Source organism: Denticeps clupeoides, chromosome 1, assembly GCF_900700375.1.
Source record: "Denticeps clupeoides chromosome 1, fDenClu1.1, whole genome shotgun sequence".
NCBI lineage: Eukaryota > Metazoa > Chordata > Actinopteri > Clupeiformes > Denticipitidae > Denticeps > Denticeps clupeoides.
Genome location: NC_041707.1, coordinates 16,196,044 through 16,216,800, shown reverse-complemented (window position 1 = coordinate 16,216,800; position 20,757 = coordinate 16,196,044). Strand labels below are relative to the sequence as shown.

Sequence of the window (20,757 nt, the reverse complement as noted above, 5' to 3'; positions counted from 1 at the left end):
GCGGAGTACGAGCATCCTGCCGGAATGTTCCAGCGTGCGTCTTGCTTCGTTTCTGCTGCCTCACACGCTTTAAGTCCCTCATCCGTGGATTAAGCCTGGGCCTGGTCTAAACGCGTTTCTGAATGGAGAGCTTCGCCAAGTTCTCTTTTGGTCCAGGACTATCCTAAATCCACGGATGGGAAGATGGCCCGTAGAGTTGGGAGGTGACATGACATTTTTTCCACCAATAACATTGATATAAACTGAGAAAATGTCAGATATATAAGTGTGTTTTTGGATCAATCAGGACCACATAATTCAGCAGTAATGCCACTGTCTTCTCAGATGTTGGCACAGTTTACATGAATCACGCTCCATGATGGCATAAAAAGAGAAATAAAGAGAATCCACCGTACTCGAGTCCTCGATTCCACACAATAAACACGAAACCTAGAGACAACATAGTGACGTCTAAACAGCACGTAACGATTAGTAAAACATTCCTAGCATATCTAGGATAGATTTGAACGTACTCCCTGTGAACATTTTATGTGCTTGTTTTAATGTGGGTTTTTATAGACAGCTTTGGGGGCCCTTGATCCATTTGTTCAGTGGCGAATCGAGCTGACTAACGACGAGCGGAGACGTTCTACTGGCAGGAGCCCAGCGCTCCATCACCACCACTTCAAGGCCGAAGGTATTTGGGCTTCCTACCCAGACCCATGTGGTTTGCGAGAGCCGCCGCTTTCAAGCAAACCGCCAGCCGCCCTCTAAACAGGATGTTTCCGACTGAAGAAAATGAGGCCGATATCTCAGCGCGGCTCTAATTACAGCCCGAGCCCCGCCCCTCCTCCCCTTCCAATCCCACCGCAGGTACCCACGGTCACTCGGCGCCTTTAACCCAGCCTCGCTCCGTCACAACACCTTCAACAGTCTTTGCTTCCGAATTCAGCACAGGGTGAGCGAGGACAGCTCTTCAGTGGCCTCTTTAGGCTCAAATATCTGTAGAAGTTTAAGTGAAAGAACCACACGGACAAATACTCCACATCCTGCAACTCCACATCTTCCAAGGAAACCGTAGCTCTGTTAGACCGATCCATTGTTTGAACGTTCAGTCCCCCTCCAAACCAATCCTCCCCGAAGTGCATTGACATTGCTTTGGTGTAACATGTTTCAGTAAAAGTGTGCTTGCACTTGTGAGATGTCCACTTGCTGAAGCCTGGACTTGCTGATCGTGGACATTTCTTCCCTCTGTCTCATGCCTGGCCCCAAGGTGCTGATTTTGTGCAACTAACGCAGCACAACAACTAGAAAAAAGGACTCAGCAAGATTCAGCACGTCGGTCAGAGCGCTGCAGTTGTAGCTACGTGCTTGAGCTCGCAGCTTTTTCAGGGCCTAACAGTTGATGGTCTTTTCGGAGAAGAAAGCAGCACTGGGTGCATATTGAAACACCGTGAGTTGGGCGGTTCGCGTCGAAGTCAGCAGACGTGCTGCACCGAGGGAAACATTAATAACACAAGCAAGACAGGAATGTGAAAAAGTTTAACGGAGGGAAGTTCAAAGACCATAACAGTTTGCTGAAACGTGTCGCCTGAAGCCTGTGTGTGTGTGTGTGTGTGTGTGTGTGTGTGTGTGTGTGTGTGGTTACGTAAACACAGGATGGCCATGATGGTCATCAGAAGACCAAACTGCAGAACTGGAGCTGGCAGCTCCGTTTGTCTTATGATCTGGACGAGAAAGAGGAAGACAGAAATGCAGAACAATCCAGCCGAAAAGGAGATGGCAGTTTGGTGAATGCGACTTTTTCGTCCTGATGGTCTCGGTTTCGTGAGTTTCGATTATGCTAGTTTCCTTACTGCTGCTGATAGTAGTAATACACAGAAAGTTGAAAAATGATTCAGCTTTATTGTACAATAAATCTGCGGCTTACTGCCAAAATGTAGCCCAGAGAGCGGTTCTATCCACAAAAAAAAAAAATAATTTTTTAAGTGCCAGGCAAGGCCCTTCTAGCATCTTTGGTACTTCCTTGGATCAGTACTTCTGAGACGAAAGGAAAATGGAAATAATCGCTGCCCTTTTTTGGTCTGGGTTTTTCCCTGCTGGACTCGATCTGCTGGATCGGTGCTGTCTACTCAGATTCTCCTCATGCGCGTTGTGCAGAACGGAACACCTACTGCACCGGGACGCTGTAATTCTGCATGTTTGTGTGTTTTGGAGAGGTATGGGTCAGGAATCGGGTGACATAACACTGACCACTGACCTCGCCTTTAGGCCTAGTCCGTCATGAGCAATGACCCAAAATACAGTCTGACCATCGGCTGCTGCGGTGTGGATATTGACGGAGGTTCATGAACTGAGAAAATGGAAGTTTTTACTTTAAATGACCATAAATTACTGAATGGTCCTTTGTAGGCATCCACAGCTACAATTATATGATGATATAACATATAATAATAACATATTATATAGATGCAAAAATAGCTTCCATGAGATTGCTGAAGCTTTGTGTTTTTCAAGATAGTATTGCTCTGTTTTGTCGTACTTGATTTATTTTGCCTTAAACTCGTGGTATAAATAGATACAAAAAACCATGCAAGTCAGCTAGACTGAAAGAGTGTGACATAAAATGTTTGTCTAGACACTTCCACTCCTTGAAAATGTTTAGCTGAAGAGTCAGTATTTGCTTTAGTGCTCTCGCTCCCTCTCACTAATGGAACTTTGTCCCCGGACACAGTAAAAAAAAAAAAAAAAAAAAATTTGCATGTTCTCACCCACCCTGTTCCTGACCTTCAGTACATTTCAAGTTTGTCTCTGTGTTTGTCTTTGTGTGTGGTTTTTTTTTTTTTTTTTTTTGCATTACGAATGACCTCCTTTCTCAAAACCCCTTACGGCTCATGCCTCAATTTCGATTTTAGAGCGTAAAAACTGCGGCATTTGCATGAGAAACTGAAAGCAGGGGAAATGCGGCGTTTGCCCATGTGACTGTGAGAGACGGGCTCGCCTGAGGGTGTGTCTCTCAGTGCCTTTTCTGCTCTGTGATGTCGTTGTTCCCTTTATATTAACCATCCAAATTATGGGCATACTTGGAAAAAACGATGCAAAAGAACTGTAAAGTGAATCTTTGGTCATATGTCTGGGAAAAATATATTTCATGTTTAGATTTTCTTTTATTTAGGGCTACTTTGGGTAAAAATATATCAAAATATTGAACTTGTTTGGCCATAATTCTGGAAATGGCACAACCATACTTGCTTCCACAGATATGAAATATCCATCATATCAGTGTGGGTCAGATGATGAGGAGCAGGGCAGCATGCTTGGCAAAGTAATTAGAGGATGTTGTGTGCATCGTGACCCGTTTTGGGCCTCTGAAAAGGTTCTCACACCCGGTGCCAGCCTGTAGTCGACAGGGATCAGCCGGAGCGGGGAATTCTCATGTCTTTCCCCACAAAGCGTGAAAACGGAGGCCATTGTTTACGCGTTGGCAGGAATGCAGCGAGACACCATGAAATGAAATGACATGGATTATGTGATGAGGAGGCGTTGTTTTTGAAACCAACATGGTCTGCATCTGTCACTGATGCAAACAAAGTAAATTGAGGACATCTACTTTTTTTGTCTTTTTCTTGCATTATATATGTAATGTGTATTATACATTTGTAACTACCCAATGAGACCCAAGACTGTTCAATGATGCAATAATGTATGTTTTATTTAAATAATACAATGTATTAATTATATTATTATCCTATTGAGGAATCTAAAAAAATCTGGTTTCTTCAGGACTGAATTTGATCTCTGATAAGGTTTTGCTGTTGAAAATGAAAAACCTGAAAATGAAAATACTTTCTGCAAAATATGAATTTTATGCTCTCGCACTGTGACAGATCAGGAAATCGATTGTCAATCAAGATTATCAAGAAATAAATGACCACTGAGATCCACCTAATCCAAGTGTGTTTGTGTTTTACAGGTACTCTTCAGCAGAGATCAGGAGGAACTTCAGTGGATCCTATAGCTCCTCACACCCACATCGGCAGAGCAACTGCGCTTCCTTCTGCTTCAGTGTGGTGAGTAGACACTGAACTCGTACCCCACCCAGTACACAGAGTAGAGTAAAGGAGAGAAAATCACACAGCGCAGAGCGAAGCACAGGCACGGCACAGGGGCAACTGTCCAACATTCAGAACGTCACGAGCACCCAAGCTACGGATTTCACAACAGGGTGCAGCAACTGGCCAGATACTGAGTTCTGAGTCATTCTGGACTGGTGTGTGTCTTAGTATGGACCAAGTATAAAGGAAAGGCTGGTTTTGGGGGGGTGATTGTTCTGGTCCACTGACACGTGGCTGTTGTGTGTGTGTGTGTGTTTGATGGTGCGTTTGTGAATTTATTGTTGTGAGTTAATCTCTAACCTGCTCCCGCTCCTCTGGCTGAAATTGGGTCAGGGTTTGGGCCGCCTGTGAGGCGTAGCGCAGCCCGGCTTCATGCACTCGCAGATCTCCGCCATGAGCCGATTTGGTGAGTAGGAGGGGCTTTAATATCATAATCTGCCATCACTCCATGTTCTCCCATCACTCAGGGGGGCTGGGGTGCTTTCTCAGAAATCTATTTGTTTTTGCCATCTGTGTCTCCAGAACATGCAAAGCATTCGTATAGAACACTGGCCAACGGCATCATATTTTCAGACCTTCTGACAATGTAATGTTGTAGATCTTCTGTGTCAAAATATGTCGAGCAAGATGGTTTCAGATGTTTGTGTGTGCATGTGTGATCTTCATTCCAGGTCAAATTATTATCATAAGCAAATTAGGCACGATATTACAGCATGGTTCCCAATATAAAATGTTTTTTTCTCTCAATAGGCATTTGCAGTCTAGACAAAAAAAGGCAATACTGGTAGATTGCGGCAACTATATAAGAGTGTATGGGTTTCTGACATTTTTTAAATTGCACTAGTTAAAATGTAATAATTTGCAGTCATGGCAACCCGTGAGTGAAGCTTACTTCATATCCTGCTGTCAAGGGAATCGTCTGGTAATTTGCGTCTTTAGAGGAAGAGTTGTGGAGTGCACTTTTTTTCTAACCGCTTTTTTGCTTCCGGGCAACGCCATTTTGTCAACTTCCCTCTTGGTTGTAGAACAGTTTGCTGGGGTAAGTTTTCTCGTTTCCTCATCATTCAGGGAATAGTGAACAGTGCACCTGTTCTTCATGATCATTCAGTGAAGATCTTGCCAATAGAGCAGCTTGAATTGTGCATGAATTGTGATGTCTGTACATGCGCTGGTGGCTTCTGAAAGCAGACACAGGAAGTGCTGTGGGAGAGCTTCTGCTCTGTACAACAGAGCACTACAAAAATATGTTATGGAAAATTTAACCAATACCAAATAACCTTGCCTGTCTTTAGTACGCTATATTATAGCTGATTTCTGCAGTAGAAGGGATCTTAATGCAAACTGCAGATAGACTTTAGACAGAGTTTGATTAGAATGTTCTCATAACATACTACTGGCAACCAATGTCATTTAAGGATGTCATTTATGCAGGTATTGTAAAGAGAAGGTTACTTAAAAATGGGTTTCAGGTTTTCAGTTGCTCATGAATGCATCTGTGATTGTGAAACCAGTTTGCCCTCCCAGATTTGTAATAGTGCATGAATTAGTTTTTATGCTTTCTGCGTCCTTTGAATATCATGCAGACACAGACACACTCATATACACACACAACATACAGCTCTATTTTAAGTTATACCTCTGTGGCCTTCTTGTAATATCTCAACTCGATGCTCTTAATCACAATCAAGAATCTCTGTGCTCTGTTCAGTACTGTATCTGTGCTGTCTGTTAAGTAACAGTAACTAAGCAACAGTTACTGTGCTCTATGTAATATTTTCCACTCTCTGTTCAGTACTTTATCTGTGCTGTCTGTTGATCAACAGTAACTGTGCTCTGCGTAATAATTTTTACTCTGTTCTGTGATATCTCTGCGCTGTATGTACCTGTAGCCCTCGTCGTATGACGCTGTGGAGCCACTGGATCTGGAGGAGTTTCTAATGACTCAGTTGCAGAGTGGAGACATGGACCTCATGCAGGAGCTGGGGGAGTTTCCTGATGATGACCTAGAGGTAGAACTGGTGGAGAGGGAGTGTCGGACAGTGCAGCCTTCTGTTCCTGAGGAGGGGTAAGACTGTACATCACAGTACAGAACATACTGCATAACATAGGGGCAGTTAAGGCGCCCCCGCGAAGGTTGCCGGTTCGAATCCCAATCTGCCAAGGTGCCACTGAGGTGCCACTGAGCAAAGCACTGTCCCCACACACTGCTCCCCGGGCGCCTGTCATGGCTGCCCACTGCTCACTCAGGGTGATGAGTTAAATGCAGAGGACAAATTTCACTGTGTGCACCGTGTGTTGTGCTGCTGTGTATCACATGTGACAATCACTTCACTTTAAACTTTTCACAAAAAAATTTCAAGAATGAACATTAATTATGTCTCATTCAGTTGAGTGGACTCAAATAAATCAAAATAAAAGAATGAGGTAAAATTTTCAACTCAAACTTTGTTAAACAAATCTGTGATTTCAAAGGCATCACAAATAGTTACGCCTTTTTCAGCTTACAGTTGTAACACTACAGTACATAATCATGTTCAGTGTGTGCATTTATGATGCTGAACTGTGTGTCTATGTGTGTGTGTGTGTGTGTGTGTGTGTGCTTATGTGATCAGGGTGGAGCTTGAGCCACATGTGAGAGATTGTGTCCAGAGCTATACCCAGCCCTGGTTGATAGTGGGTCGAAGGTAAGATACTTTAGTTCACTCTACAATTCTCCAAATCACCTTGCTGATGTTGGTTAAAAGTGAAAAAATTGACCCATCTAAAACATTAGTGTTTCACAAAGGTTCTTCTTCAGAACTTCACACTATGAAGATCCTTGTGCCCTTTCAGTATAGGCATTGTTGTTTTGAAGTGCAATTCTTACATGCAATTTTGTGTGGAAGTTGGCTCATGCACAGTAACAGTAAAGGGTGAGGGTGAGGCTTCATACTGAATAACCGTGTTGTCCTTGCAGATTGCAGAAAGATGGCTGGATTGTGCAGTCTGAGCGCACCAGCCTTCACAATCTCCTGCAAAAACAAACATTTGAGATGGACGAGCAGCCAGATAAACCAGAGCAACCAGTAAGTGTGTGCAAAAATCTTCTTGAGGATGAAGTTTGTGTATTAATACACATAGCTCTGGGTATTGATTTGCCTGATGCAAGAAAATTATGGACACAAAGGGTATGGTAATTCCAAAAAAACATTGACATTCTAGACACTTCTGCTACTAGCAGCTGTACTATGTTGTTTACCAAGCAAAGGAGACAAAAGGAATAGAAAGCAAGAGAAGGGTTTTATTCTCCCATTACCAACACCCTGGATTTGACCATGTCCTGCATCTCAGGCTCAGTTCATAATGAATATTCATTCTGAGCCCCTTGGTTTCCGTCACTGGGTCTGTCTTGCCAAGTATTAATTACCCAAACCAAAGGCCCCTTGTTCCGGCACAGCCATTTTCATGGGCTTCCAAGGGAGTCTACAGGAAGAAAGAGGCATTGTCTGTCCTAATGGGCTTTGCCTTAGTTTGTACATAATTAGCAGTCTTGCAGAGTAGCATACTAGCCCACTGCATTCTTTTTTTTTTATGGGGGTTAAGGGTCATCAACATAAGAGATCACAGATTAGGATACCCTTGGTATAATATGAGATGAAAATTATAACAAAAGTCCAACCAAGTTAATTTAGTTGCACAATCATTTAATTCTTATACCCAACCTGTTTCCTGCACCCAGATCAAGTCTCCATCCCTCGCTGCATTATGTGACGATTCCAGCCAGACAGCACTGAGCTCCTCAGACTTTGACTTGCGGGGCCTTCAGCCAGACCCTCGTGTTGATAGTCTCCTGCGCTTCAGCAACCATGAGGACCTGGACCGCTTCAATCAGGAAGCCCGACAGTCCAGCCGCCACCCGGAGCTGTTTGCCCTGTATCCCCCTGTGGACGAAGTAAACTGCACTTTATCTGTATCTTCACTGTATGGGTGGGCCACAATATCTTCAACAATATTTACCGCCTTCACCTCCGATTGCAGGAAGATTGTGTTGAGATCCGTCCCAAACCAGACTGCCCACGGGAGCATTTTGGAACCAGAATTCTTATCAGATGCCAAGCCATCAAGTAAAGCACTTTTTCCATTTCAAGCGCATTCTGTATATAAGATGAGGTATAACAATGTTATTGTCTAAATAAAACTACCGTAAACATGTAATGTATTTTAAGGTATAAACACCAGTGATACTAGGCACAAGTGGAAAGAATCAAGGGAAATCTATCCTGCTCAGTCAATATCATTTATCTATTGATTAATTGTCTCTTTCGCATTATTGTCTCTGACAAAGACAAATTTGTCTGAAAGACAAGACAGTTATGTTTCATTAACGTGTTAAAAAATCAGCAATACGGTGCCAAAGAGGTGCACTTACTCTTTCACACACCCTTACTTCATAAAGAAATAACGTTTTTTATGTATTCTTCACAGGTTTGAGATTGACATTGAGCCAATTTTTGCAACGATGGCACTTTATGATCTGAAAGAGAGGAAGAAGGTGAGTTGCATTTGTTTTGTGAAAGCTGACCTTCATATGGTGAAATGATTGGGACAAAAAACATTTTGTGATATTTAATCATATGGCTCATACAAATAGAGTAGCCTGATTTCTGACAGGCTAGAAAATATTTTCCTGTGACTTGTTAGTGACATGGCTTGTATGCTCTTTTAAATCTTAAATGGGTTTTTCCAAATTAAGGCCTTAAATATAATTAAAAATCACTAGTAATACTTAAATTCAGAGTTTAAAGGTCTTAAAAATACACTGCAGACCCAATGCAATTTTTTTAATGGTAATTTGGTGAATTTGTAAGCATTTTGCATTTTTGTGTTTGACATCGGAATTACTGGAACTGCCAACATTTTCCAGTTGTGTATGTGTGGGAGGGGGCTTTTTCAGGTAAGCACATTGGCAATTGTGAATGTAGGGCAGTGATCATCAATTGCCGGCCCACGGGCCACACCCGGCCCGTCGGAGCTTTCCATCCGGACTCTCTGATGGGAAATGCTAAATTCTGCACTTGCAGGTGGATGTGTTCTGCTGTTACTCTGATATTACTGAATCAGGAATAGCTTAGTGATGAAGTATCTTCCTACATTTCATTTTTTCTAAATCAAATCTGTCAGTAATTCACCCGTCATAGCATGGGGACTTCCGGGTTCACTAAGTGCAGCTGTCAGGTTATATGAGTCTATTAACATTTACAAAGCTTAAAAAATTATAATATCAAATAGTAACATATTACTTCAGATAAAATACAATCAATATTGTATTTTACAAGAGCATCTGACCCTCATAGTGTCTGCCATGAAAAATAAAATGTAGTTGTATTTGCTGCAAATTGTCAAAGGAAAAAATTATGCATGCTAGGCCAAACATTAGATTTCTACCAGCATGATAGAATATATCTGTATATGTGACTCAATCATGCAGCAGATGTCATAAATATCTAAAAATACATATCCCCTTTACAGTAATCCTCTTTAGCTTTGGTGAAAGAAGGTTAATACCTTCTTTTACCCACATCATCATCAAAACTGCTGGTCATAAAAGGTGACTTGTGCTGTTCCTTTGCATCTGCTTTTATGGTCATGATTTAAACACAAGCTGTATTTGAAAAAGCGAATCCAGCTTGTGTATAAAGAGTGCAGATGTAGACTTTGCCCATGAAGTGTCATAAGTAATTCTTTTGTGCTGTTGGTTGACCACAGATATCAGAGAACTTCCACTTTGACCTGCACACTGAAATGCACAAGGGCTTCTTGCGAGCTCACACTGGACGTGTAGATACATCCAGCCTGGCCAGGGCTGGAATCTTCTCCATCACTAACCCATCCCCTGATATATACTTAGTTATTAAGGTAAGACAAACAGTCTTGAAACAGTCCTCACCTACACTACACAAACTGTTACAGGCTTATCAGACTGACTAACCCCCACTAATCACCACTACTGATGGAAATAGAACTTTCATTTTTAAAAAGTCCATACACTTCTTTACAGTTTGTTTGCATGTCGCTGTGTATGTGGGGTTATGTGCAGCTCGAGAAGGTGCTGCAGCAGGGAGAGATCAGTGAATGTGTGGAGCCTTATATGTCAATGAAGGAGAGCGACACAGCAAAGGTAATTCCTCGCAGCCCAGTGCGGCTCCACGTGATCTTCTAGTGGCCACCCACTGCTGGTGGGCAGCTGTTGGTCTGTAGCCACAGTGACACTTGGACAGCAATTTTATGTGGGGTCTATTTTATGCACCAATAATTGATTGGGTGATTGGTTGGTTGATCAGAACAGGGACAAGCTGGAAAAGCTGAGAGGCCAGGCAGATGGTTTCTGTCAGAGACTCGGCCGCTACAGAATGCCCTTCGCATGGGCAACCATCAACATCATGAGTGTCACCTCGATGACCGCAACATTGGACAGGGACACTGTTGATTCTGACAGCAGCAGTGGTAAATACATTTATTGACCAATACAAATGTGCGTTGGATTGTTTTAGATCTTGAAGGGGACGTGTTTTAGTGGTGCAATATTTGACATTGTGGATGGGGAGTGTTCGCGAATATCAGATTCACTCGTTCACACTGCTAATCTATCTCATGGATTGGGTCCATGATGTCTGCAACACTGACAGTCATTAATATGGACAGTCATTAATAAAACATCAGTAAAGTTCATTTTCTGGTTGTCAGATATAGTAACACATTTATGAAAAGCTGAGTGAGTCGTTCTACTTCTACTGTCCAAAAGACAGATAAATAGTAGTAAACACTTCCCATGTGTGTTATTTGAAGTGCCACAAAAATAGGTCTGAATGTCTGGCAACAATAATTCAACAACAACAATTTATTTTTGAATAGCATAAAATCACAAGCAGTATGTCTAAATGGGCTTGTGTCTAAAGGATGTTCTTCTAATATGTATAAGCTAGCAAAACATTTTTGAATGGTGCTTTGTTTCACTTATCCATCAGGCAAAGGAAATGTGGAGAAGAGAGGTCAGCTGCCACGGCGAAACTCTGAGCGCTTCAGCACTGTGGAGGACCCGTGTAGCTTATCTGGTTTCAAACCTGCTTCCGTTGTTATAAGCCAATTTTTTAAGCAGGTGAGTCTCACTTGATCCCATTCTCCAAACACTGGTTCAACATACACAGTATGTGGACACCGGGCTTCAATAGAAAACTGCTGAGGGCCTGCAGGTACAAGTCTGCACAAGACCTGTACCTGCAGGGAGGGTAGACAGCATTCTAACTCCCAAAATGAATAATGATCCTCAAACTGTGCCGTTACCTGCAAATTCTGTTAGAGCTATTTGTGGTTAGTGACAGCATCAGATATGAACATTTGGTTGAAGAAATTAGATGAAAACATTTCAGCTATGCTGGCCTTCAGGCAACTGCATTAGAGGCCTGTATGACAGAGCTGTCTGTGATTTGCCAAGGTGATGAATTCTTCCCACATTCCATGACTGCACTGTCAGTGTTGAGTGGAGTTATAATATCTCAGCACTGATAATACAAAAGAAAGAAATCTTTACGAATTTACTGAAGTATAAGCACATACAAATTTAGATTTATAACACATTACTTTTAGTACGCTTATATAAGAACAATTAATATATGGAATATAATCATTGTATATATGACCAAGTATATGAAGAGTAATACTTCAAACATTTCTCTAGGAAGGAGATCGTCTGGGTGATGAGGATATGTTCAAGGTTTTAGCAGATTTGAAGAGGTCTTCCACGCTACAGAGGCGAATGAGGACAATTTCAGGTAATGCCAACTGTCCAAGGTAGACTGCATTACCAACAAAAACAAATGCCAATATACAATGAATAATTGTTTGCTTTCTTCATGAAGGTACGATAAAATTGGACCTGACTCTGGCTCCAGAACACTGTCTGCCATGCCTCTCACCAGAGCTGATCCCAACAAAACCACTAAGTGAAAAAACCGTGAGACCAGTTAAAGAGGTGCTGGAGTTTCCATCTGAGGTGTACATCCCACACAACATTTACAGGTCAGTTCATCTACATCTCTACAATGAACTTTTCTGTCCATCTTTAAAGGGAATATTAAAATACTGTTATAAAAGGCTACAAGCTTTTCATAGAACCTTACCATAGAGTAAGGACTTTATAAATATGTATTTAACTGATTGGTGCATTGTTTAGTTGGTATATAATTATTGGCTATATGAGTTTACATGGCTTTTAATCTGGCAGGTTTTTTATTATCCTTCATTTGAGCAATCCTAGTCAGGGATTGTTTTTCATAACTAATAAGATGATGTAGAGGTGTCTCAATCCCTGCTATGATGATGGGTTTCAAGAGTGCTGAGAAACCCCCCTCATGCTATTTTTGTACATTCTGTTTATGAAGTTACCCACTGCTAAATGGGTGCCTGTTCAAACATGTCTGTGTCTACAGTAACAGCATGGTGTTCTCTCTGTGGATTGTGAGGTGTATTATCAGATTCAGCAGGAGAATCAGCTGTAATATTTATGATCAATTTTGAATTTAACACTGATAAATCATTGAGTTCTTCCGGGGCTCCAGGCAAATGTATAAACTGATAGAAATTAGCAATTTTGCACACACCATTCATTCACAGCCTCACAGCTATGGACAACTCACCAAATCACTTGCATGCCTGGCTTTGGACGGTGAAGGGAAACTTGCACCAACCAAAGGAGAGGATGCAAACTCAAAGCTGAAGCTGAGATTCAAACTGACAACCTCAGAGGATGCTGACCTCCTCATCACACTGTGGCCCTTCTTTCTTAATCAGAAATACAGAAAGGAGTAATGCGACCAGGGTTGACATGCATTTTGAAAAGCATGCATGCATTCCTTTTCAGGACATTGTGCTCTCCAATGATCCTGATTTTTTCTTTTTTTTTAACAGGAACCTTCTGTATGTTTACCCCCAGCGGCTGAACTTTTCCAATCGTCTGACCTCAGCAAGGAACATTACCATCAAGGTCCAGTTCATGAGTGGAGAGGATCCCAGCTTCGTGCTGCCAGTGAGTGTTTGCCTCTTTGAAGAGCCAAAGTTTTTCACATTCCAGTTTTCAGTATTTCAGTCATTAATTTGAAAACGTGTCACCAGCAGCAGCATTTAAGTGATTGAATGCTTACCAGAAGGAGCTTTTCTTTACATTTATTAAGTTCATAGAAGGATGCATTTATATGCATGAAAAGCCTGACATCCAATGATTTTGACACTGATCATGTGTTTCTTATTTCTGCTTTTGTTCTGACCTCTTTGCAAACGTATTTATTTTTGACTAATATTTTGATCTTGTGCTTAGGTCATTTTTGGGAAATCTACAGGTCCTGAGTTTGTAGAAGAGGTCTACACGCCAATCACCTACCATAACAAGCAAGTATATACATCTAATGATGCTGAATAAAAAACAAGATATTGGCTCCATAAGTGCAGATATCCTACTGCCATCAGAATGAGTGAAATCATGAATCAAGTAATGCAAAAAATCATGTTGCAATCCGTTATAGTTTTAATTGTTATGAAGTGGTCATAAAGTAATAGTAAGAAAAATATAGAATCAACTTCTGTGGCATTATAGTTTGGGACATAGGATAATTAAAATATTGAAATCAGGGATCTAAATTCTATGAAAACAATACACAGATAAATAGCAAAACACATAAAGACCATGTATTAAATTGACTTGTGTATTATTTATGATTGTGTTATGTTTATGTATTCATAATGTATTATGGCGGCTTGAGGAGAAGCCAATGGGAAATTTCTTTGAATGATTGAACATTTATTTTTCTATTTGATTCTACTGTATAGACCTAGTATATAAATGAGGTGCTGTACAGAACATATTTTAACCAGTGTTTGATCATTACACAGGTCACCTGACTTCTATGAGGAAGTGAAGATAAAGCTGCCTGCCAGGCTGACAGAGAGGCACCACCTCCTCTTTACCTTCTACCATATCAGCTGTCAGCAGAAGCAGAGCCTGACAGGGAACGTGGAGACACTCATTGGCTACTCTGTGAGTCTTAGCAGCCTAGACCATTTCAAAACCTACTATTCATCAAAACACCTAAGAGCCCCATATAATTTCTTTATACAATCATTCATCCAATATGGGCTTGTTTTAGCTTATTAGGCAAAAAAGGACTTCAGCTGTATTAAAAAACGATTGATACCTTGGTGAAATGACTTCCAATGCGATACATGATTCTATAGCACAATGTTTTTTGTGTGATATTTCACCATAGTGGCTGCCAATTGTTCACAATGACCGTCTGCAAACAGGACAGTACTGCCTGCCCATCGCCCTTGAGCGTCTTCCTGTGAATTACTCTCTACATTCCCCAGAGGTATTTATTTCCGCATGTCCCAGATTATGAATCACCTAGCTAATTAACTTATATACAGTGATACAGATGATACTTTAACTATGGTGAAACTGTGTGTTTGTGTGTGTAGAGAGTCCCACCTCAGGTACCTCCAGTGAAATGGATGGAGAGCCATAAAGGAGTGTTCAACCTAGAGCTACAAGCGGTGTCCTCTGTACACATTCAGGTTACCGTTTTTTTTTTTTTTTTTTTAACTCCTTAATTTTTATTAAAATTTTTATTAAACTTAACTAACTAAATTGTTGAATCTATCCTATAGGACAACCATTTGGAGCGCTTCTTCATCCTTTGCCATGCATTGGAGGGAAAGGTGTCGTTTCCAATCCGTGTGAGGGAGGAAAAGATCCCAGAGAACAAGTTGGAGCATGAGCTTAAGCTTAGCATCATCTCCCTATCCTCCTCAAGGCTGGAGCCACTTGTCATGTTCCTCCACCAGGTCCTTGATAAGCTGTTCCGTCTCATTGTGCAGCCTATACTCATTGCTGGACAGACTGGTAAGAAGGGTTTGAAATCCTTCAGATGAATAGAGCTTGACCTATGGTTTGAGTTGAGCTCTGGGTAAGGTCTACAGAAGGATTTAAGTAGATCTCAGTGGAAGGCCCAAAACCCAGAAAATAAGATGTTTTCTCAGTACATCCTCTGCATTTACATATCTGATAATTGCAATATAAAAATGTTATATCTGAAAGACCAACAAAATGTAGCTGATGTAATGAGCCTTAATGTACTCATTAAGTACAGGCCAATGAGTAAAATGCACCTATTGCTCTTTAATGATTCCTGTAGCTCTGTAACTGGGGTAATTCGCTGATATCCTGAATGTGCTGTGTGCTGAGAATGTGCTCTATAAGATGCATGTTAAGCAGATATCAGACAGATCACTACTATAAATTATGTCTATGGACTTAATGAGTACAAATGTGGACCCATGTCACCGGAGGACAATCATGTTACTTGAAAGGTCAAATTGAAACAAACTAGTTTAAGACTAGTTTCCCTTCCTGATTTGCAGCCAACCTTGCCCAGATAGCGTTTGAATCAGTGGTGTCCATAGTCAACAGTCTCCACAACAGTCAGGAGCTGGAGAAGGATCTACAAGGACGGAATGCTCTCCTGGCAAAATACCTCTACTATGTCTTCAGGCTGCCAGACTCCCAGCGTGACATCGGGAACACAAGTAAGAAAAAAGCGTCAAGCTTTGGCATTAGCATTTTTTTGTGAAGTGAAGTGATTGTCACATGTGATACACAGCAGCACAGCACACGGTGCACATAGTGAAATTTGTACTCTGCATTTATCCCATCACCCTGAGTGAGCAGTGGGCAGCCATGACAGGCGCCCGGGGAGCAGTGTGTGGGGACAGTGCTTTTCTCAGTGGCACCTCAGTGGAACCTTGGCGGAAAGGGATTCAACCTTCTGATTACGGGGCTGCTTCCTTAACCACTAGGCCACCACTGGCCACTGCCCATTTTGTAGAGCTTCCAAACTTAAACCATAACTTTATTGCAGAACCATAATTTTGCCCTGGAAAACCATGGTAGTAGCAGGATGTGCTGTATCTTTACAAAATTGTAGTTAGAGAAACAGTTTGTTAATATATGGTCTTATCACATGCACCAAATGCACCAGAAGCAGTTATTGGTCAGCCAGTTTTATTCTGGATCAGTTTTATAGAAAAAAAAGGCTTTGCAATCTTTCCTCTTGCGGTCAGGTGTGCTCCAACTGCATCCAGAGACAACACGGTATAGCACACTGGGCAGGTCGTCAGCCACGGCCATGGGCAACATGCTGCTGCAGTCCAGGGTCAGGAGTAGCAGCAACCCAGACATCCCAACACCACCCACACAGGAAGACAATGAGGTCACACACATCTTCTCTGGAAAGGTAAGAAAATCCATACATTCAATCACCTGAATAAATCACAATAACAATAAATCACAATCACTGCAGTAAAATTGTAAGGTGACATAATGTGACCTAGGGCATAGGGATTGGTTTGTATGTGTTCTGGAGACATTGCTGCAGTGTACTTCCAAAGCACCTGATTTGGTTTCAATCTGTTCTGAAGTAATCAAGGACCAAGTGTGGTACAATGTATTTTTTTGTGTGTGTGTGATTTACCTGCAGGGATCAAATCATCCAGGAGCACGCATGTCCACATACATGGATGGGAACAACCAGCAGCAGAATCTTCCATCAGGAACAAGGATCTCTAATAAAAAGGTTAATAATAAAACTGTAAATATTTAGATTACAGTAATATATGCAAATAAAATGTGTGTATTATGGTTTATTAAGAAGTTGCTTTTTAAATCATCATAATAGTGGGAGACAGCCTGAATGTTCTGATGAAGAATTTTTTCCACAGCAATTCCATGAGGAGCTTGCACTGCAGATGGTGGTTAGCACTGGGGTTTGCAGGGAAAATGCCTACAAATATGCATGGTTCTTCTTTGAGCTACTGGTGAGTTACCGAGGGTATTTTCTTAAGTATGTACAATCTTTGAGTGTATTTATATCTGAATTGTTTTTCATTGCTTTGTGTGCATGTGTGTAATTCCATGTACTTTTGTCATTCTTACAGTGGTGTAATAATAGGTGCAGTGTGTTTGTGAGTGTGACATTATTATAAATGCTTGTGTATAATACCAAAACGAGTCCAGATGCGTCTTGGACTACATGGGCTACATTAGACCACTGAAGGTATGCTGTGGTATGTGTTACCAAGTGACCAGTTCAATAAACCATTACTGGTCCGAGCTACTCAGCCACATGACACCTTGAGTGACACCTTGATTTGACAGCTTCTATCAGAACCAGCATTATCTTCAGCAATATGAGTTACTGTCAGGATCTGACTCCAGGGCTGGTACTGTGGTTCTTTAATTTGTTCCGGAGTTTTTGGATTATCAGTGTTGTGCTCCTGATGGATGATGTATGCCCATTGTATCATGTCCTCGTCAGGTCATACAGTCTTGTTGTGCTGGTTTGTGATCGTGTTATGAGTATTAACCCTCCCTTTTTGTTAGGTCGTGCGAATATCTTTCTCTTTAATTGGCACCTTACATAACATTGCATTCATTTCACTGGTTTCAGTGTCTTCTTTGTTGCCTACTAGTGTTTGTCTGTCTACTGTCTATTTGGCCCTGTCAAAGTCACTATTTTTTTGTCAGTCAAAATTTTGCTGTTTAATGTCCTGCCCACTGCAAGGTGTCACTGTAATGAGATAATCAATGATTTTTTCTTCACCTGTGGTGTCTGTGATGATAATGTTATGGCACCATGGTCAGGTGTGTATATGAGAGCTGCTGCAGTCTGGGTCTGACATCATGTGTGTTTGTGCTACAGGTGAAGAGCATGGCGCAGCACGTCTCCCAGATGGAAAAGGCCATTCCCCGCAGGAGCCGATTCAGTGACAGGTTCAAGGACGACATCACCACTATTGTTAATGTTATCACCGCTGAGATTGGAACCATCCTTATCAAGCAGCAGAAGGTACCCCATATTCACAAGTAATTATACTAAGCCAAGAAACCAGACATATTATTGAGACCGCAAGGATAAAACAGGAAAATTGGCCAGATTAAGGCAGGAAGTGAAAACAGGGATATGGGAGTGGAATGGGAAGTTGGGTAAAAGATATTTTGCCGGGGTTGGAGTGCCCTCTGGTGGAGTTTCAGGTATTTATTTTACTCCTGACATAGATCATCAGAGTAAATTGGTCTGCTCACAAATGTATTTTTGTTGATGTTTCACTTACAGGAACTGGACCAAGCAGAGAAAGTAAACATCAGTTTGGCCTTTTTCTTGTATGACCTCATGTCACTCATGGACCGTGGCTTTGTGTTCCAGTTAATTAAGAACTACTGCAACCAGGCAAGGACACTTAAGCCCTTTTAGTATTTTAACCACCTGCAAAATACAGAATGTATGGATTCAGTTTCACACCACATCTTGCTCTCTGTTTAGATGTCTGCAAAGAGCGTTTCTATGGTGACTTTGATCAGCATGAGGCTGGATTTCCTACGTGTTCTCTGCAGTCACGAGCACTACCTCAACCTCAGCCTCTTCTTCAGCAGCCCCTCCCTTGGCTCCGCTCCTGCATCTCCAAGCCCATCAATATCCTCACAGGTTTGTCCCAACCTCCCCTCAAATATGCTATATTAGCCCTGTATGCAAGATATTAATTATAATCTCATATATATTCATTTATATAGGATAGACATATCAATTATGCTGATGAATGTGAATCAGATGATGGGTCAGTATGATTTATTTCTTTCAGAATTCAAGTTCCTGTAGTTTTCAGGATCAGAAAATCTCCTGCATGTTTGATTTGACTCCAGAATTCAAACAGCAGCACTATATGACAGGACTACTGCTTACCGAGCTGAGTGCTGCACTGGATATGGAATCAGAGGGGTGAGTCTATAGGACTTTCAGGGATCTGTCCTCTTGGAGGTTAAGGAATGAATCCGGTTTGAGTTTGAGTGCTTAGTGTGGCTTAATTGTTAGATCTGAGGGGTTAGTTCAATAATCACATTAACATTGATGTGTCTGAGACTATTTACAATAAATATTCAACTGGCATCAATTATGTCTTCATTTCAGGGGGAAAGTGCAGAGGAAAGCCATCAATGCTACATATTGCCTGCTGTCTGCTCATGATCTGGACCCCTGTTGTGTACAGCCAGAGGTCCGGGCAAAAATTGCTGCTCTCTACCTCCCTCTTGTGGGCATCATCATCGACTCAATCAACTATCTGGTCTTCACAGGTTTGCTTCAACTCCAGACCATTCAAACCTGTTGTCATAAGAATTGAAATGTAGACTGTGCATTTAAATTTTGCCATGCTTTGCTTCTTGTGTGTGTTTCATATACATGTTTTGTAGTTAATCCTGACCAAATTTGTGCACACATGTAAATACAGTCTCAGAGCCACGTGGAGGAAAAGGCAAAGCCAACAACCCAGAGGAGGACATTGACAGCGTCAACCCTATCAATCAATCTGTTGCCATGGCAATCGCAGGAAACCCTTTCAACACATTAACGAGAAATGCTCTGGCCTCGATGACTTCTATGGTAAGGGTTCAACTCAATCACATTCAGCCAAAAATGATCAGTTTTACTGCAATTTTACTCCTAAAAAGGATTTAATTGTGACAAATACAATAACTGTAAAAAAAAAAAAGGTATATCATGGATATCCCTTGGCCGCTTTATTATGTACTTCTTCTTAAAAGTTTCACTATAGTCATTTTATGTTTTTGGGAAAGCGTGTGCTGAGTATATTTCTCTTTTTAGTTGCTCACTCACTTTTACCTTCTTGTTTTCATAATGCCTCGATTACTGACGCTAAATGTTCAGGTGGTATTGGTCAGTTTTTAATTTACCATAATGTGTCTAATTGTCTTTGTTTTTTGCAACGCTTCAGCATACTTCTCTGTTTTGTTTCTCGGTCATTTTCATTCTCTTGTGTATCCTCAGGCAGTGAAGGGTAGTAGTACCTTGTCAGCAGAGACCAGTCGGAACTTGCTAGTGTGTTTCCTATGGATCATGAAGAATGCGGACCAGGGCCTGATCCAGAAATGGACGCTGGACATGCCATTCTCCCAGCTGAACCGCCTGCTGGAGCTGTTGACCATCTGTGTGTCTTGTTTTGAGTACAGGGTAACGATCCAGAGAGAACTTTGGTATTCTGTGCATGCTCTTGTCTGTGGTGGGCTGGAATGTGAACACGTTTCCTGCCACCTCTAATTTGGGTCTGTCCCTCGTGTCTGTGTGTCTCAGGGGAAGCAGAGCTCTGACAAGCTGAGCACTCAGGCACTGCAGAAGTCTCAACAGGCCAAAGCTCGCCTGGAGGAAGCACTGCTGGGTGGCATGGGAGCCCGAGGGGAGATGATGAAACGAGTCGGGGGTGAGCTGCACAAACACATATGAAGATTAACTAGTACAGTTTCACAAAACAATCAGCCACCTTGCATGCTATGAGACTATGATCTAGCTGTTGCACCTTGTTTGCCTTCATCGGTAGTCAGGTTTTGTCAATGTGATGGTCCTTGCTCTTCTCAGCAGTGACACTGGTATTTGGAAAAATTCTCATCTCACTTGAGCATCCAATTTGAGTGTCACACTGCTCAGCGGTGGGATTGTGAGAGTGGTTCACTGACATGCTGTGTACAGCAGCAAATGTGCTACATTCTGGTATTGTACATTCTGAGATCATT

The 20,757-nt window shown here is 41.7% G+C and overlaps 1 protein-coding gene across 3 annotated transcripts in view; it reads left to right on the top strand.

Moving 5' to 3' along the window:
- The window catches only part of dock8 (dedicator of cytokinesis 8), a 28,891-nt gene that overhangs the window by 792 nt on the left and 7,342 nt on the right, over positions 1 to 20,757 (top strand). Inside the window, exons 1-32 of one of the 3 annotated variants that reach the window (XM_028993893.1) lie at positions 1,702 to 1,769; positions 3,953 to 4,049; positions 5,984 to 6,159; positions 6,707 to 6,778; positions 7,051 to 7,159; positions 7,813 to 8,025; positions 8,112 to 8,197; positions 8,559 to 8,625; positions 9,840 to 9,989; positions 10,171 to 10,251; positions 10,415 to 10,577; positions 11,099 to 11,229; positions 11,809 to 11,902; positions 11,990 to 12,149; positions 13,038 to 13,155; positions 13,444 to 13,514; positions 14,016 to 14,160; positions 14,390 to 14,491; positions 14,601 to 14,696; positions 14,790 to 15,024; positions 15,543 to 15,707; positions 16,242 to 16,414; positions 16,658 to 16,753; positions 16,899 to 16,994; positions 17,879 to 18,025; positions 18,293 to 18,406; positions 18,500 to 18,661; positions 18,816 to 18,952; positions 19,142 to 19,305; positions 19,461 to 19,612; positions 20,018 to 20,200; positions 20,321 to 20,447. In XM_028993893.1, the coding sequence (XP_028849726.1) occupies positions 1,702 to 1,769; positions 3,953 to 4,049; positions 5,984 to 6,159; positions 6,707 to 6,778; positions 7,051 to 7,159; positions 7,813 to 8,025; positions 8,112 to 8,197; positions 8,559 to 8,625; positions 9,840 to 9,989; positions 10,171 to 10,251; positions 10,415 to 10,577; positions 11,099 to 11,229; positions 11,809 to 11,902; positions 11,990 to 12,149; positions 13,038 to 13,155; positions 13,444 to 13,514; positions 14,016 to 14,160; positions 14,390 to 14,491; positions 14,601 to 14,696; positions 14,790 to 15,024; positions 15,543 to 15,707; positions 16,242 to 16,414; positions 16,658 to 16,753; positions 16,899 to 16,994; positions 17,879 to 18,025; positions 18,293 to 18,406; positions 18,500 to 18,661; positions 18,816 to 18,952; positions 19,142 to 19,305; positions 19,461 to 19,612; positions 20,018 to 20,200; positions 20,321 to 20,447 (4,150 nt within the window). Of the gene's footprint in view, positions 1 to 1,701; positions 1,770 to 3,952; positions 4,050 to 4,611; positions 5,134 to 5,983; positions 6,160 to 6,706; positions 6,779 to 7,050; positions 7,160 to 7,812; positions 8,026 to 8,111; positions 8,198 to 8,558; positions 8,626 to 9,839; positions 9,990 to 10,170; positions 10,252 to 10,414; positions 10,578 to 11,098; positions 11,230 to 11,808; positions 11,903 to 11,989; positions 12,150 to 13,037; positions 13,156 to 13,443; positions 13,515 to 14,015; positions 14,161 to 14,389; positions 14,492 to 14,600; positions 14,697 to 14,789; positions 15,025 to 15,542; positions 15,708 to 16,241; positions 16,415 to 16,657; positions 16,754 to 16,898; positions 16,995 to 17,878; positions 18,026 to 18,292; positions 18,407 to 18,499; positions 18,662 to 18,815; positions 18,953 to 19,141; positions 19,306 to 19,460; positions 19,613 to 20,017; positions 20,201 to 20,320; positions 20,448 to 20,757 lie in introns of those variants that run through there. The other 2 variants (XM_028993903.1, XM_028993914.1) reach the window with 2 other exon arrangements.